Source organism: Nanorana parkeri, unplaced genomic scaffold (assembly GCF_000935625.1).
Source record: "Nanorana parkeri isolate BGI_ZX_2015 unplaced genomic scaffold, ASM93562v1 scaffold2861, whole genome shotgun sequence".
Taxonomy (NCBI): Eukaryota; Metazoa; Chordata; class Amphibia; order Anura; family Dicroglossidae; genus Nanorana; species Nanorana parkeri.
The window spans coordinates 28,673-44,796 of NW_017309129.1; the positions used below are offsets into that span (position 1 = coordinate 28,673).

At 41.7% G+C, this 16,124-nt stretch overlaps 1 protein-coding gene across 1 annotated transcript; it reads right to left on the bottom strand.

Moving 5' to 3' along the window:
- Positions 1 to 14,182: 14,182 nt before the first annotated feature.
- Positions 14,183 to 15,151, bottom strand: LOC108802435 (olfactory receptor 2D3-like). The gene has a single exon (XM_018574291.1). It carries the CDS (start codon positions 15,149 to 15,151, stop codon positions 14,183 to 14,185), a length of 969 nt encoding a protein of 322 aa, XP_018429793.1.
- Between the last annotated feature and the right edge of the window lie 973 nt (positions 15,152 to 16,124).

Consider the following 16,124-nt stretch of genomic DNA (forward strand, 5'->3'; position numbering starts at 1 on the left):
GGACCGTGGAGGGGGCGGGCACAGCTGACTCTGCCTCTAGATAGGCAGAGCCAGCTGTCACTCACGCAGCTGGGCGAATGCAGACATAATTGTCGGGATCCGCTTCAGCTGCGGCGTCTCAGTATACCGCGAGCAGCAGCTCCCTATATACTGAGCCTAGGGTGACGGGAGGACGCTAGTTTGTATCCTCCCGTGACCCTTAGGAGAACTATGAGGAAAAGCCCTAACCCCATAGTTCTCCTTTAAGGTCTGCCAGGGTGCCATTGAACCAATTTTTTTGTTTAATTTTCCATGTTGTTAGCTTTCGGATATGGTGCTCACCTTTTTTTATATTAAGGCAATAAACATTGGGGGAGGGGGGATTTAACAAATCTGGAGCAGATTTGCACTGCAGCCAATCAACTTCTCTCTTTCAATTTAAAATCTTACCTGAGAAAAATTATTATTATTATTATACAGTATTTATAGAGCGCCAACAGTTTGCGCAACGCTTTACAATATAAGGTAGACATTACAATCACGATACAAATCAAGACAAGATGGTAAGGAGGGCCCCGCCCCTGAGGGCTTGCAATATAAAAATGTAGAGAGATGCTGATTGTTGGCCATGAGCAACTGCTCCAGATTCTGCCTACTCCAGTTTTTATAAAATTCCCCCATTATATATTACAATAATTTATGTGTGCAAAACACTGCATCTATCTGCCTTAATACACCTTATTAGCACTATTGTTAATCCACTGCCCCCATTTACTGTGCTACTCTTTTCTATTTACAAAATATTGGAACCATGCTGGACTTTACTGGTGATAAATGGGAGGAACTGATCTCTAATATCCACTATAACCAGCAATTTCTGGCTGTAAAAATTACAGATGGCAATTGCTATGTAATGTATTACACAGCAGAAGCGACTGTCAAGATGCAATCACTCCTGGTGTAAAATGACAGTCGCAGATAGTCTACAAGTGTCATTGAGTATTACAGAGTAAAAACTTTTTACATTGTATTTACTATTGTAGTCATATGTAGCTCAGACTTGCGACCTGTGATCTGGATGTGGCATTAGTTAATAGACATGTGCGATTCGTTTCGTTACGAATTGAAATTCGTACGAATTTTCCTGAAATTCCGAATTTCGGAGCATCCGAAATCCGAATGGCAGTTTCCGAATTATATCCGAAATACGAAATTCCGTTAACGAATTTCGGATCCGAATTTCTTTGAAACGGGAACTAATATTACCCCTGTAAATGAGGTTGAACAACATGACAAGATTTTTTTTTTAATCCGAGATACGGATCCGCTGCTGCTGATGCATTACAATACACAGTTACACACACAGGCAGGAAATACGAAATTCCGTTGACGTATTTTCGTTCCGTTACGAACATTCGTTATATTGAAGGTAAAAAGCAAAGTACATTTATATTGGAGTTGATGGTAGTTTTTTTTTAAAGTCCGAAATACGGAATTCGGAATACGGAATCCGTTAATGGAATTCATATTTCGTTTTGGTTGACCAATCAGAGGTTCTCTTCTGCTGCTGAGAGTTGCATTACAAATACAGGCATGAAATACGAAATTCCGTTGACGTATTTTCGTTCCATTACGAACATTCGTTATATTGAAGGTAAAAAGCAAAGTACATTTATATTGGAGTTGATGGTAGTTTTTTTTAAAGTCCAAAATACGGAATTCGGAATACGGAATCCGTTAACGGAATTCGTATTTTGTTTTGGTTGACCAATCAGAGGTTCTCTTCTGCTGCTGAGAGTTGCATTACAAATACAGGTAGGAAATACGAAATTCCGTTGACGTATTTTCGTTCCGTTACGAACATTCGTTATATTGAAGTTAAAAAGCAAAATACCTTTGTTAATATATTGGAGTTGATTGATGGTAGTTTTTTTTTTATACGAAATACGAAATTCGGTACGGAATCCGTTAACGGAATTCGTATTTCGGATAAAAAAAACAACTACCACTCCAATATTAACAAAGGTATTTTGCTTTTTAACTTCATCATAACGAATGTTCGTAAAGTTACGAAAATATAACCGCCACTAACGAAAATTCGTATTTCGTACGAATCCGAATTGAGTTCAGTTACGAATTACGAAATACGAAATAACGGATATTCCGAAACGAAACAGAACAAATTTTTTGACGGCGCACAAGTCTATTAGTTAAAGAAACCTTAAAAGTAAACAATAATACTGCAAAGTCTGTAGGGGTTATAAATACACATTTCTGCACAGTTTTGTTAGGCAGAAGGTTATTTTATAAAGAACATAAGAACAGAAAGGAGCAGGGAGTCATTAGAATTTCCTATTAACAGATTGCTTCCGGATCCTCATCTCCAGGGAAAAAAAACTTCCTGTTACAGAAGGTTATTTTTCTGCTTTTTGTCGCATCCCTTCCTCTGCCTGTAGCACTATGACAATGGCAGCTGGAGCTATGCACACCCCTTGTAACATGGATGTACCAAGCCACATCACCACTGCTAACCCGTTACTTTAAAATTTAGTTACATAGTTACAGTTAGTCAGGTTGAAAAAAGACACATGTCCATCGAGTTCAACTCTTAGAGAATTGGAAGAATTTACAGAAGATGATTTTTTAAAAGTTAGCCCTTCCATTGGGGCTACCCCACACTCGAAGGCTTAAATGCTCATTTTCTTTTTAGGGGATGGAATAAAGAGGAAATACTCACTTAAAGGAGAACTATGGTGTCAGGGCTTTTCCCCATAGTTCTCATTAGGGTAACGGGAGGACATAAACTAGCGTCCTCCCGTCACCCTAGGCTCAGTATATAGGGAGCTACTGCTCGCGGTATACTGAGACGCCGCAGCTGAAGCGGATCCCGACAATTGTGCCGGGATCCGCCCAGCTGCGTGGGTGACAGCTGGCTCTGCCTATCTAGAGGCAGAGCCAGCTGAACCCGCCCCCTCCCCCGTCCGTTCCGCCAGTCAGCGCTGGAGGATCGGAGCAGGGAGGGAGGGAATCCAGTCCCTCCCCTGTCATGGCAGAGAGCCGTGACAGGATCGAGAGGTGAGCGAACGCCGGTATGTGTTCGCTCACCTCCCGATCTACTGAGCCGACCTGTGACAGTCTCATTGTCACAGGTCGGCTAGAACTATGAGGTGAGTGAAAAGCCCCTCCCCCTCATAGTTCTCCTTCTATCATCAGTCCTGCGGCAGCGGCCGCTCATCTCTCTCTCCCTTCCCTCCGACTATAACATGTCCCTCTGTATCTTCTCATCCAATTAAATGTATTCGATGTGATGACGTTACGGGTCCTTAGACCGCCAGAGCCCAGGGAAGAAGAGGCTGTAGGGACTTGTCTAGAAAGCAGGCAGGATTGACGATTGGGTGAGTATATCTTATGTATTCCCTCCCCTAGACCAAAACGAGCAGGTAACCCTTGCAGTGCAGGGGTAGCCCTACTGCAAGGATCAACCTTTAAAAATCCTGGGAGATCCTATTTAATGATAACTTAGATCATCTTTAAGACATCACGGAGGGCTGTTCACCACACAAAAGAATAAAAAGGCCAAATGTGACAGAGGTCCAAAAATTACACGAGTTTCCACCCGGGGCAATCAGCTCTAAATTCTAGTTTCGGCATTCGATTCCCTCATATTACTTGGGATGCTTTCTTATGATAGAAAAATCTAACTTAGCTCCTAAGAGCCACCTCATCTTTATTTCTCAGGCAGTAGATCAGGGGGTTCAGCATTGGGGTGATCACCGTGTAAAATACTGCCACCCTTTTGTTTATGTCCTCTGTGGCTATATATGGCCGTCCCATCACTGAATCTCCCGAACCCTTTTTTTTTTACTCATTTCATGTCTGGATAGTAAAACCTTTGTTCCCTTTTACCTGAAAAAAAGGGAATGATCAATGTTCACGTGCAAAACTGTTCTCGGTGTGCGGAAAAATCTGTGTTATGTGATAGTGATGTTCAAAAATAATAATCGTCACCCTCTAGCTGACCCCAGATGGCCTCACTCTGTAAATGTTAAGAAGACTTCTAATACAATTGTTCTTCCCTTTATCTACATGAGTTCACTCTTAAATTAGTTCAGGAATGTTCTGTTTTGTCTAGATTTATCAATAAAGCATATTGATATTGAACCGTGCTTTATAGGGGGTTTTTTTGCCTTCCTCTGGATCAACAATGGGTAATTGCGGGCATAGCTTTCAGTTTAAAGGAGATTTATGAGGTGAGTGATCTGCACTCAACCTCATAGTTCTAGCCGACTTGTCACAGGTCGGCTCAGTAGATCGGGAAGTGAGAGAACACATACCGTCGCTCGCTCACTTCTCGATCAAGCTTTTTTTTTATATCTCTATGGGTTGAACTCGATGGATATGTGTCTTTTTTTTCAACCTGACTAACTATGTAACATATCATGAGATATGAGACATTTTCCTGGACGGTGTATGGCAGTGCAATAATACACTCATTATAGGAGGTTTTCATTACACTTAGACCCTCCTGAGTATAGCTCCATCCTCCAAAGTCTTATTGGTCCCTGTGGAAGAGTTGTAGTGTTTACACATTTGGGGTCTAATTATGGATTATAATTAAATGTACTGAATGTTGTGATGACCTGTAAATGTTATTGTCATTTTAGAGAATACAATTCTGCTCTAAACCAACGGGAACTGAAGGTAGGCATGTCTTCCAAAGGTGTTTTGAAGTCCTAATATTAAAATTGATAATAGTTTTTTTTTTTTTATGTTTTATTCTTAATTTTTTTCCGCCATTTTATTTTATTTATTTATTTATTTTTTTCACTTAACTTTATTGCTATCACAAGGGGGTTAACATTAACAAGCCCCTATGTTATAGGCCCTATGTGATAGCTTTGGGAGGTGACAGGTTTTCTTGACCGTCTGCCCTCCAATGCAGATTGCTGTTGGAAGTTCCAGAAAATGGGAGAGGAGGTGGGAGGAGGTGATGAGGGAGCTAGAGGTCAGGAGGTCTTAATAGGAGAGGATGGTTAGGGTGATATTTTGAGATGAGGTTGGAGAGGGATCTGGGGGCAGAGTTGTGGATGGCTTTGAAAGTGGTTGTAAATATTTTGATTTTTTTTTCAATGGGCAAGGAGGAGCCAGTGGAGGGATACAGATTGCTTACGATCATAGAGGAGCACAATAATGATATTTCAATATACCGTATGTATTATTTTTTATATTATATTTGTACAATATGTATAGCTATATACATGTATAAAATACTGAATCTTTATCTAATACCTTGAGTATTTTAAACATAGGACATACGTCTTATGAAACTTCAGTGCTCACCCCACCACTATAGTCAGCAATTAATGACTGTCAAATTGATAGATGTTAATTACAAATGATCAAGTTTAGGGTTGTGCATGGTTATCTGTTTACTAGCTCTTCAGCATGGCTTCTGATAACTCTGAAGGAGGAAGCGCTGAGAGCACAGCGCTCCCTACCTCAGTAATTGCAGAGCAGATTGGAGAGTGGACATTCCTCAGTCTGCTCCCATTTTTTATCTTGACACCATTTAACATGTTCCTAGGTCCCACAGAGGAGCAGGAAATCCTGCAAACCATGATGGCAGCTGCAACGTGGGGGTGGCACACATACAGTATAGTACAAGTGATCGGGCAGCTCTACAGCCACCCAGATCACTTGTACTCAAAACCCCTCAAACCCTACATCAAAAATTATAACAAGATCATGGCTGCAGCAGCCATGGGCTTGGCATAACCACTTCAAGATCAGGATGTTCATGTACAGTCTATGGTCCTGAAGAGGATAAATATTCACATATGCAGATCAAAGCTCATCCCTGTTACATCTATATCTCTTAATTCATGTAATTCATGCGTGTAACACTGTATTAGAAGGACTATTTTTCATAGCAGTGGTGGTAATAGCTGGCTGTAATTTTGACAGCTGTAATTTTTTACATGGCTGTAATTTTGACAGCTGGCAATTGTCAGCAAATGCAGAGGGAGTGTGACCAGAGGAGAAGCAGAGGGAGTGCTACATGTTTACTGTACACTTTTAGTGACTTTTTTCTGAGCATGTGTATGCCCAATGTCCCCAATAGGCACAATTCAGCAACTAAAAAACTACTATAATAGGCTTTTATAAGGATTTTGGAATTACGTGCAGAAACAAACATTTTTAATGACTTGTTTATGCTTTGCTTGTGTACATGCATATAATGTGTAGGTAGGAGCATGCTTTTCCTTGTGATCTTCTTTTCAGAAGAAGGGAACTTTCACTTTATGGCTGAGCTATACTATCTCACTGGTGGCCTACAATACAATAGTGGACTACAATGACCTTACTCTTCTCTCCTTTGCTCTCTCCTCCCCTAAATAAATAAAAGTGTGCTGCTCTACATACAATTATTTCTAATCCTCTTCTCTAAATCTATCTTTGTGCGTTTAAGCGCATGTTATCATGTTAATAAAGGAACAGCACCGGAGAGGTGTGCAATTTGTGATCGTGGATTACACAGGACCCTTGTATCCATTGTGGCAGTGTAAGCCAATGCCACGATGTAATTTGGCAACACAGTCCCCAAGAACACTCAGTTAGAGGGGCTGAGAGGTTCCATCATGTGACTACCTTGGCAGAGGAGGAACTGGCTTTTCAGTTCCTCCCTGGTTTTCCGGGCTATAGTGGGATGGAATCTCTAGTCCCAGGGCCAGGTGACCAGTATAGCTGGATCAGGTGGCTGAGAGCGGCCTTATTAGGAGTCTGGACCAGAGTGCAGGGAGTTGTGTGTGTGCAGGAGGCGCACGGACACAGGCAGACTCAGGTGTGTGCTGGACGCACAAGGAGCCAAGGGAGGCTGTGAGAGGTCAGGAAGGTCGGTGACCCTAGGACCTGTTGGACACCGCTGAAAGAGTCCATGATCCACTGCTGAGAGAGCAGTGTGAGTATCACACAGAGGTGTGCTGAGAGGCTTAGAGCTGAGGAAAGCTACTAAGGACTGTATATGCTACAAACAACTGTATATGCTACTAAGGACTGTATATGCTACAAAGGACGGTATATGCTACAAAGGACGGTATATGCTGCAAAGGACTGTATATGCTGCAAAGGACTGTATATGCTACAAAGGACTGTATATGCTACAAAGGACTGTATATGCTGCAAAGGACTGTATATGCTGCAAAGGACGGTATATGCTGCAAAGGACTGTATATGCTGCAAAGGACTGTATATGCTACAAAGGACTGTATATGCTACTAAGGACTGTATATGCTACTAAGGACTGTATATGCTGCAAAGGACTGTATATGCTGCAAAGGACTGTATATGCTGCAAAGGACTGTATATGCTACAAACAACTGTATATGCTACTAAGGACTGTATATGCTACAAAGGACGGTATATGCTACAAAGGACGGTATATGCTGCAAAGGACTGTATATGCTGCAAAGGACTGTATATGCTACAAAGGACTGTATATGCTGCAGAAAAGCTTATTATTGTGAGAATGTTGGCTCTTCTTGTGTAACAGGGGAAGGCTACCCTGTGGATGAACAGAGACTTTTTGTGTTTGCCCTTAATAAACTGTGTTTTACTTGAATTTCCTGGACTACAGTTGAGTGTCCTTGTTACACCATACACATAGATAGCTTTAGATAAATGGATTAGAACTAACAAAAAAAAATGCAAAATTAAACACAGTATTTTTATATTAAGCTTAGTTTAATTTTAACATGAAAATAATAATAATAATGATAATAATAATGCTCAAAATTGTTCCTTTTGTCTTGACATTTCAATAGAGGATATCATGAGATGAGTGTCTTCCAGTATAGTGCACCGGAGTGCAACAATACATTGATCAATATAGGTTTTATTCTAGTATTTAGCCTCTCGTGTGTATTGGTCAGTTCCCCAAAGTTTTTAATTTTTCTTGCGAAGGATAATTTTTGCATACCTGGGGAATGGTTTTCACTTACCGTATTTGCCGGCGTATAAGACGGGTTTTGAGACCTAAAAACATCGCCTGAAAATCGGAGGTCGTCTTATACGCCGGGTATGGATGTACCCAGACTGTATACTGTATGTACAGTAGCTTCGGCTACATACAGTATACCGCGCTGAGCCAATCACGGCAGGCTTTGTATTAATGAATACAAAGCCTGTATTCATTAATACAAAGCCTGCCGTGATTGACTCAGCGCTGAGCTGTATTACCGCACGTCCAGCGGGCTGACAGATTAGCCTCCCTTGCGGTCTGATGATTTTATTTTTTTGTTTTTTGTTCTATTTTTTTTTTTTACTTTTAAAATTGCCGCTGGTTCCGCCCCCCTGCGACGCGGACGCTCGCAAGGGACGGAAGATGGAGGACACAGCGGGCATCGTGGACAAGGTAAGAGACTGTATTCCCGAGTGTGACTCGGGGGTTAACGCTTATGGTACTGAAAATTAACCCCAAGCCACACTCGGGAATACTGCCATGGATGTTAGGGGGTGCATTCAAACATTATTTTGGGCTATACTCGTCTTATACGACGAGTATCGCCCAAAACCTATATTTTAGCACAAAAAGTAGGGGGTTGTCTTATACGCCGAGTCGTCTTATACGCTGGCAAATACGGTACTATAAAAAGTATTTTCTTTTGCAACTTAAACATTACTAGGGATGCACAGATACTTTTCGAGTACCATTGCCGATACCTGGCATTTTCATGAGAACTACCGGGGTTGCAGCGGTTGCAGCTGGGACTTGGCTCTGGCGCTCACCCACTGTCCTGAAATCATTAGTCTGTATTGTTTTAGACAAACTGTCACATGACAATAAAAACAAAAATGTATCAGTACTCCCAAAACTGGTATCTGTGCATCTCTTTATTTATAGTTATAAAAACAAAATTGTACATTAAAACAGAGATGTACAAATCCCGGGAGCTCCGTGTGCTCCTTACAAATGACAGCTTCCTCCTAATTTTTGAATTTTCCTCTAGTGTAGTCCTGGAGCTCAAAAGTATCGGCACATGTACTCGTACTTGTACTGAGTACTGTACTTGGTATCTGTGCAACCCTAAACATTACCATTAGTTTTAGTTTAAGAAAAGTATTTTAAAAAGCGTGTTAATAAAGTAGGTATGTTCAGATACCAAATACCGTACTCGGTACAAGTGCAGAGTACTTTTTCTGCTACAAGACTAGAGAAAAATCCAGAAGTTGGGAGGCCGCTGTCATTTGTAAGGAGCACACGGAGCCCCTGGGATTTGTACATCTCTGTTGTAATGTATGATTTTCTTTTTATATATATATATTAGGGATGCATCGATAACATTTTTGCGAGTACAAGTACTAATACTCGTCCAAGTCCTCACAGATACAAGTACTGATACATTTTTGTTTATTGCCATGTGACAGTGTTTCTAAAAACAATACAGACTAATGATTTCAGGACAGTGGTGGAGCGCCAGAGCCCGGTCCCAGCTGCAACCGCTGCAACCCCGGGAGTTCTCATGAAAAGGCCAAGTATCGGCACTGGTATCTGAACATCCCTAATCTAAAGCCAAACCTTTTTTTTTTTTCTATTTCAAATAGATTACTTATTATGTTTTGCTATCTTCATGTCATTAGTGAAATGTTCCTTCACTTCCTGTACTTTAGACTAAACAGGCAGCGAGAGGATATTTTTCCAATGAGGATATAGTTCCAGTTGTCTCAGGAACGAGCGTCCCCATTGCATAAGTCCCAACTGTCCCTCATTTGGAACCAAACCCCTCTGTCCCTCTTTCCTCCTCCATTGTTCCTCGTTTTGGTCCGATGTACAGATATATTTTAAAGTGTTCTATGTTTATTTATTATTTATTTATTACAGGTATTTATATACTTTACTATAAAATGAACAAAAGGGTTATGATACACTAAAACGTTTATCTTCATTGCTATTTGCCAGTATAAAAGAATAATAAAGGTGAAAAACAATTCCGGATCCAACCAATCATTTCTGGCATATAAATTCTTAATGGTCCACATAATTGGGGGCGGGGCGAGGGTGTGTCCATTGCTTAAATACATTGTGCTGGAAAGTGTCCCGAATAAAACATGAAGGGTCGTTTCTGGGCAAGGACAGACGTGTGGAGGAGCCACAGACTGAATCAACTCTCTCCAGGCAGTGCTGACGTAATGACATCAGTGCTGCCTAGTGAGAACTACAAGGAGCCACAACACAACCAGCTACCGTGCTGAAAGGATGAGCACGGTGGGGGCTGGTTGTCTGGAGTGGAAATAGATGGCCTGGGACACATTTAATGGAACGTTGCAGGCTTCATTTATGGACAAAGTAGGAACTATTCCATAGAGCAGCGGTTCTCAACCTGTGAGTCGCGACCCCGTTGGAGGTCGAATGATGATTTGCCAGGGGTCACCCAGGATTAGATAGCGGCTCCCGGCCGCCCGGGAGAGAAACACTTTCTCCCGGAAAGGTTTAATCTGCTCGATCAAGCAGAGTAAACCTTTCCCTGCGATCTTTTTTTTCCCGCTGACGTCGGGAGCCGCGGCCCGCTGTAAGTCAGAAAAAAAAAACCCGCCATAGGAATGCATAGCTAGATTCCGATTGGCTATTTCACTTTGCAATAGCCAATAGCAAATAGCCAATAGCAAAGTAGCTATTGCACCCGCCCACTGCTGCTGCCAATCAGCAGAGGGGGACCTGCAGTTCTCCATCAGGTCCTCTTCTAGTGATTGACAGCAGCAGAGGGCGGGTGCAGTAGCTAGTTTGCTATTGGCTATTGCAAAGTGAAATAGCCAATCGGAATCTAGCTATGCATTCCTATGGTGTTTTTTAAAAAATTATTATTCTGACGGCGTACACCAGTGGTTCTCAAACTGCGGGTCACTGTGTGATTTCTGCTGTGCTAGGGGAATGTCCTCTTCAGCCCTCTCCTAGCCCAGCAGTGTCAGTTCTCCCGCCATGCCACCAGATATCGATGCAACAGCCGCGTCATCCCTACATTTTACCGTTGGGGGGTCACCACAACTTGGCAAATGTTACCAAGGGGTCCCGGCACTAGAAAGGTTGAGAACCACTGCCTTAGAGCATTCCCTTTTGATGAAGTCAAATCGACGAAACATGTCAAGGGAGAGACCTGTCTTTGCCTCGTAGAGCTGAGAATCCTTCCGTTACATGTGATTTTATCTCTACGATCTCGTAAGTGTTTTCTTTGTGTGTCGTGGAAAAATAAACATTTTTTACTGCACTTAGGCGCTCTCCACCTTTTCTCCACACCTTTTACCTTTGAGACATCATAGGGGAAACCGCCGTTGACACGGCGTGGTGTGATCTGACTGAACAGGAAGGGGGCAAGTTGTACTCGGCTAGCCCATCCATGTGGGACTGAAGAGGCGGCCGATCACTAGGAAAATAACAGATCGCTGTTTTGATTATCATCGTTGCTCAGTATGAACATAGACTGAACATATCGACGCCTTCTAAGAAAGGAAAGTAAATCCATTTTTTTCTCTCTTCCTGAGACTTTTTGTTGCGGTTATTTTGGACTTATATATTTGGAGCAGAGGGATATTGTGTCACCTCAGCTAACCACTTTCTGATGCACTTGTTTATTGTTATACCACTTATATGTTTTACACCAGTATTAGATTTGTAGCATTGTATTAATTGGAGTGGAAGCACGGATTCGTATTATTTTATTCACTAGTATCGGTATCGGTACCGAGTATTTGGGTGAGTACTCGTACTCGCCCAAATGCTCCAATACCTAGCACGAGTACTTCCTGTATCAGGAAGCCGGGCAGCGCATCATTACACGCTGCCCGGTTTCCTGATTGGCCAGGAAACGGCTCCAGGAAGCAGCGTCATGCTCCCTCAGAATGACGCAGCGCCCGGCATTCTGATTGGCCGGGAAGCCGGCGTCATGCTCCCTCGTCATCTCATGAATCATATTATTAAGAAAGTGACCTTAAAGCATTAGTTTGTATTGCTTTAGAAAAAATGTGACCTGTCCCTTTAAGAAAAAGTATCGGTAATTGGTATCTGCGAGTACTTGATCAAAAGTATCGGTACTCGTACTCGGTCCTAAAAAAGTGGTATCAGTGAATCCCTAATATTCACATTCGCACACCTATTGGGGTTAGGACACAGACAGCAAGATTTATATACAATTTGATTCCACGTGTGTTTAGTTTTACAATTTAGGGTTTGTTGCACGGAGACATTATCCATTTGACTTCACTCATGTTATGTCATGAATAAAATCATCATCATGATTTTCATTAGTTTATTTGTTCACATTCAGACTGAGCGCAACATATTAGCAGCACACTAACCCTGTACATATATTGGGAACATGAACATGGGTGGGAGGTGGTTTTTTCAGCGCTGTTAAATTTGTTCACTTATTGATGTTATCAGCAGATTGTTTGCAAGTTTACATTGTTTGGAGACGGCTTGTTTTGTTCTTTTCTACCCACCCCTCATGTTTCTAAATAATTAATAAAAAATAAGCTTTTGTTTTGTTTCAATCTGCAGTCGCTGCCATTTTTTTAATGAACAAAATGAAATGCAATATGACATTCCGGAGGCATTCTTTCTATGTGCTGATTTGAAGACGAAATACAAAGAATATTGTGCAATAAATTTTTCGCTCCATAAGACGCACTTTTTCGCTCCCCAAAAGGCGGGCAAAAATGTCTGTGCGTCTTATGGAGCGAATGTGTGAGAGCTGAGGCAGCAGGGCTGACAGGGATTCCACACCCCTGGGTACACTATCGCCCGACGCCTGGGACATGCAGTTTCGGGCGCCGGGCGAGCAGTTTTTTTTGTACATTTAGCCCTGCTCCTGACAAGCAGAGCTAAATGTATAGCGTGGAGCCGCCGCTCGTTTTCATACAAGTGATCTGATTAGATCACTTGTATGAAAGGAGCAGCGGCGATCCTGTCCGCCCCCGCCGTGGTTTTCGGGGTCCCCCGCTCCTCTGGGGGACCCGTGACCACGGCATAGGAGGTCACCATAGAGCCAGTAGAGCAGACGAAGAACGTCCGTTCCTCGTCTGCTCTGTGTGATCACTGAGACCGTGGCGCTGTAATCACAGTACTACCTGTCTCAGCTGTCAGGAACTACACAGTACACAGGTACACAGACTGCGTCTTATGGTCAGGTGCGCCTTATGGAGCGCAAAATACGATATATATTAACTATAAAATCAGTGATCGAAATATTCTTGGTGACAATAAATAATATGATTAAAAATATGCAATGCAATTGACCAGCAAATATAACACTATGCAATGAACTCCAGAGGTTATTATTACAAATATTAACAAAACATAATAACTATGTATCTGTGAAATGCAGGGAGTGGAACTCTCAGTAGAATATGATGACTAAAGAATGTGCAGATTGAACATGCGACCTCCCTCAGCAAAACAAATATTTAGAGCTGAAAATCCTGACTCTCGCCCATGGTTTAATAGTTCTTTATTCAGCTTTACAGATATTATACAATAGACTGAAAGGACTCTTTTGCCCTTTGCAGATTTACACGGTAGATTTAAACTTCCGCCTAGATCCCTTTTTACAGATCTTCACATTAAACACTACGCATATTCTGTCTCCACCGCCTTTTTCTAAATTAACTTCGAGAGCATATGTTTGGAAGGTCTTATCCGTAAACGTCTTACCTCTGATATTTATAGACTCCTCAACTCGATTCAGACTGACCCCTTTCCTAAACATAAATATACGCTTTGGGTCGGACATTGTCCATGGAGGATTGGGAAGAGATTGGGTCTAACGCTGACAAGACCTTCCTTTGTGTATCATAGATCTTATATCTAATGGCCATTCATATTTCCTATTGACAGATTGCGTCCGGATCCTTTTGCTTAGGGCAGACAAACATTTCTGTAACAGAAGGTTATTTTTCTGCTTTTTGCCTCATCCTTTCTCTCCCTGCAAACACAATGACAATGGCAACTGGAGCTACGTACACTGGTCTTACATATTTAATATGGGTGTACCAAACCACACCACCACTGCTAACTAGTTTGCAATGCGGAAGAACTTAATGATAGCTTAGGTCAATTGTAAGACATCATGGAGGGCAAAAGAATAAAAGGCCAAATGTTACAGAGTTTCAAAACTACACAAATTTCTACCTGGGGCAATCCGCTCAAAATTCCAGTTTATACGTTCAATATTATAATATTACTTTGGTTGTCATTTTGTGATAGAAAAACTACTACTAAGAGCCTGCTCATTGCTCTCTGAACATCTTTGTTTCTCAAGCTGTAGATCAGGGGGTTCAGCATCGGAGTGATCATCGTGTAAAATACTGCCACCCTTTTGTCTGTGTCCGCTGTCACTGAATGCTCAGGTCTACCGTACATGAACATGGCCGTCCCATAGAAGATGACCACCACCACAAGGTGGGAAATACAGGTGGAAAAGGCTTTGTTCTTTCCTGCACGTATTGTCATGACAGCGGCTATGATTCGGATGTATGAAATGAGGATCAGTGAAAGTGGAATGATAAGCACGATGGCTGTGCCCACCATTTTTAAGATGTTGACTGTGGAGATGTCACTGCATGAGAGCTTAAGCATTAGAGGGAGCTCACAGAAAAAATGGTTGATGGTGTTAGGGCCACAGAACGTTAAAGTGAATGTAAAACATGTATCAATAGATGAAACAATGGAGCCAGTCACCCATGACATGCTGATCATCATCAAAGAGACCCTTATAGTCATGATCATATTGTAATGTAGAGGACTACAAATGGCAACGTAACGGTCATAGGACATGAATGCCAGAAGAAGACACTCAGTCACCCCCAAGAACAGTGAAAAGAAGAACTGGACGGCACAGCCAATGAATGAAATAGTCTTTTTCACTAACAGAAAATGTACTAAAGTGTTGGGTACAATGGAGGAGGTGTAGCAGATGTCCAAGAAGGACAGACTACACAAGAAGATGTACATGGAGGTGTGCAGACGCTTGTCGGTCCTCACAGCCACCATGAGGAGAATGTTCCCGGACAGTGCTATCATGTAGATTATAAGGAAAATGTGGAACAGAACAATTTGTACTAAAGGATCCGAGGAGAGTCCAAGAAGAATGAATTCTGTGACAGTGCTTTGGTTCCCGGTGTACATATTAATTACTCCACGCTGTGATGAAGAAAAATCATTGGTTCATATAAAGTCATCATATGTGATATCACGTAGATGTGTATGAACATGTGAGAACAATCATGCTAATATTTCTCATTGCCTGGTACATAGATAATAGGAGAAACTTTAAACCTTACATAATAGAATTCTGGATGAAAGCCATTAGTGTTGAAAATTGAAGTTTTAGGCATTTATGAGAAATGAGTGTAATCTATAGACCTATGGAGAATATTCTCTGACACATACAGACCTCCCTGCCGGTAATCCCATGTAGATGAAAACTCAGGATCTCAATTATTTCCCTTGAATATATGTCCCATCTTAGCTTTGTGGCTGCAAGACCCTGTATGTGAATGGCTGAATGACCTTCTCTACCTGGAATTGTGATAATGATACTCAACCATCTGATGAGTGACTATTACTAGAGGTTGCCTTACTGTCTCACTATCTCCTCTCCTTTACTCTCTTCTCCCCTCACTATACACTGAGTTACTCTCTTCTCCCCTCACTATACACTGAGTTACTCTCTTCTCCCCTCACTATACACTGAGTGGCCAGATTATTATGACCACCTGACGTTTGTAGGCCAATTAGGGGGGGGGTCATAATAATCTGGCCGCTCGGTGTATAGGACAATAAAGGAGCAACAGCAGCATACTGATGAAGTCATTACTCCCCCCTCTTGTAAGCTTATTCACAGCTTTAGACTATCAGTGCCCTCTAAGAGGTCAGGAAGAAAACCAGAAAGCTGAGGACAATCCATAAAATTGAGCAATTCCTTATTAGAATAGTAAGAGTTACCTGAAGGTATGTTATTCTGAGAAATACATTATTACAGCAGGCTGTCTTTCAGTATTATAAAAATAGCTGGAAAATGAAACAAAGTGCCTAAATTTACCTTTACTTTTTACTGCTTAGTTTATTTTTATCATAACATAATAATATTAATAATAAT

What these genes read in the sequence shown, in the direction of transcription:
- LOC108802435 (XM_018574291.1), bottom strand. Translation starts at nt 15,151, where the DNA reads ATGTACACCGGGAACCAAAGCACTGTCACAGAATTCATTCTTCTTGGA.